The following is a 1,453-nucleotide window of genomic DNA, read 5'->3' on the forward strand; positions in this document are numbered from 1 at the left end:
CAGACAGCAAGCCGTGGGCCGGCGGAAGGACGCGCGGACCGCGGCGCAGGGGTCGGCCCGCCCGCCGAGGAGTCACCAGCAGGTGAGGGCGCGGGGCGCGCCTTCCGTGCGGCTGCAGCAGCCCCGGGCAGGGGCGCGGGGTGTCGGCTGAAGACCCCCGGGGTGGGGGTGGGGGCGCAGGGCGCGGACGCCTTAGTGCCTGGCTGGAGAAGTGCGCGTTTCCCAGAGTGTCCTTGTGCGTCTGTTTGTGGCACGGGCTGGGTGGCTCCCTGCGAGCAAGCGCTTGGGGTCCCGGCGGCTGCTCTGGGCCGGGGTTGGGGGCGGGGACGACGCGCACGAGTTTGGGGCGCCCGCAGTGGCCGTTTCCATCCCTGGGCGATTGCGTCCGAGCCCGTGTGGCTGTGTATGTCCACGCTGCGTGTCACAGTGCAGAGCTGTTTACCTGGACGCATCTCAGCGCACGGGTGTGCCCCGGGGTCTTGGAGAGCCTTGGTGTCCGAGGTGTCAGCCGTGTCAGCCTGCAGGTGCTCCGGAGAGCTCCGCTCATTCTGCCAGAGTGGCTCAGACGCTGTCATTGTGGGTTTGCGTGCCCTGTGTGTGTGTCGGGGTGTTTGGGATGCTGGCGTGCTCTGTTTATTGCAACAGCCTGTCGGTTGGGGCGTTGTTGGGTATGGGGGGTGTTGCTGTTGTGTGTCAGTGGGTGAATGTTTGTGCGCAGATGGCAAAGTGATGAAAAGCCCCCGATGTTCCTGCCAAGGCTGCTGTGAAGGGCTTTGGCATCGGGGTGGCTGGGGTGGGTGGGGGAGGCAGGTGGCAGGCTGGCAGCTGGCTGCCTTGGTGGGGATTTCCATCTCCTTTGGGGCTGCTTGTGAGTGTGCAGGGGAGATGCTGCAGGACACCAGGGCAAGCCCTGCAGGGCGGGCAGGACCCAGCTCTTTCTTCCTCTCCGCCTCCCTCCAGGCCCAGGGCCCCGGCCAGTGCCCAGCCCCGCTGGGAGCCCCGGCCAGCACCACGGACGGCGCCCAGGAAGCCCGAGTCCCCCTGGACGGGGCCTTCTGGATTCCAAGGCCCCCAGCAGGCTCGCCCAAGGGCTGCTTTGCCTGCGTGTCCAAGCCCCCAGCCCTACAGGCTCCAGCGGCCCCGGCCCCTGAGCCCTCAGCATCGCCCCCCATGGCGCCCACCCTGTTCCCCATGGAGTCCAAGAGCAGCAAGACAGACAGCGGGCGGGCCTCTGGCGCCCCCCAGGCCTGCAAGCACCTGGCGGAGAAGAAGACCATGACGAACCCCACGACGGTGATCGAAGTCTACCCAGACGCCGCCGAGGTCAACGACTACTACCTGTGGTCCATCTTCAACTTTGTCTACCTCAACTTCTGCTGCCTGGGCTTCATCGCGCTGGCCTACTCCCTCAAAGTGAGCGGGGCGGGGGGGCCGGGGAGCGGGGGCCGGCCGG

At 67.9% G+C, this 1,453-nt stretch overlaps 1 protein-coding gene across 1 annotated transcript in view; it reads left to right on the forward strand.

Moving 5' to 3' along the window:
• The window catches only part of IFITM10 (interferon induced transmembrane protein 10), a 7,828-nt gene that overhangs the window by 925 nt on the left and 5,450 nt on the right, over positions 1–1,453 (forward strand). Inside the window, exons 2-3 of the mRNA XM_034644855.1 lie at positions 4–82; positions 961–1,413. Coding sequence (XP_034500746.1) covers positions 4–82; positions 961–1,413 — 532 coding nt within the window. The remainder of the gene's footprint in view (positions 1–3; positions 83–960; positions 1,414–1,453) is intronic.

The sequence above is a fragment of the Ailuropoda melanoleuca genome, chromosome 16 (assembly GCF_002007445.2).
Source record: "Ailuropoda melanoleuca isolate Jingjing chromosome 16, ASM200744v2, whole genome shotgun sequence".
In the NCBI taxonomy this organism is placed as follows: Eukaryota; Metazoa; Chordata; class Mammalia; order Carnivora; family Ursidae; genus Ailuropoda; species Ailuropoda melanoleuca.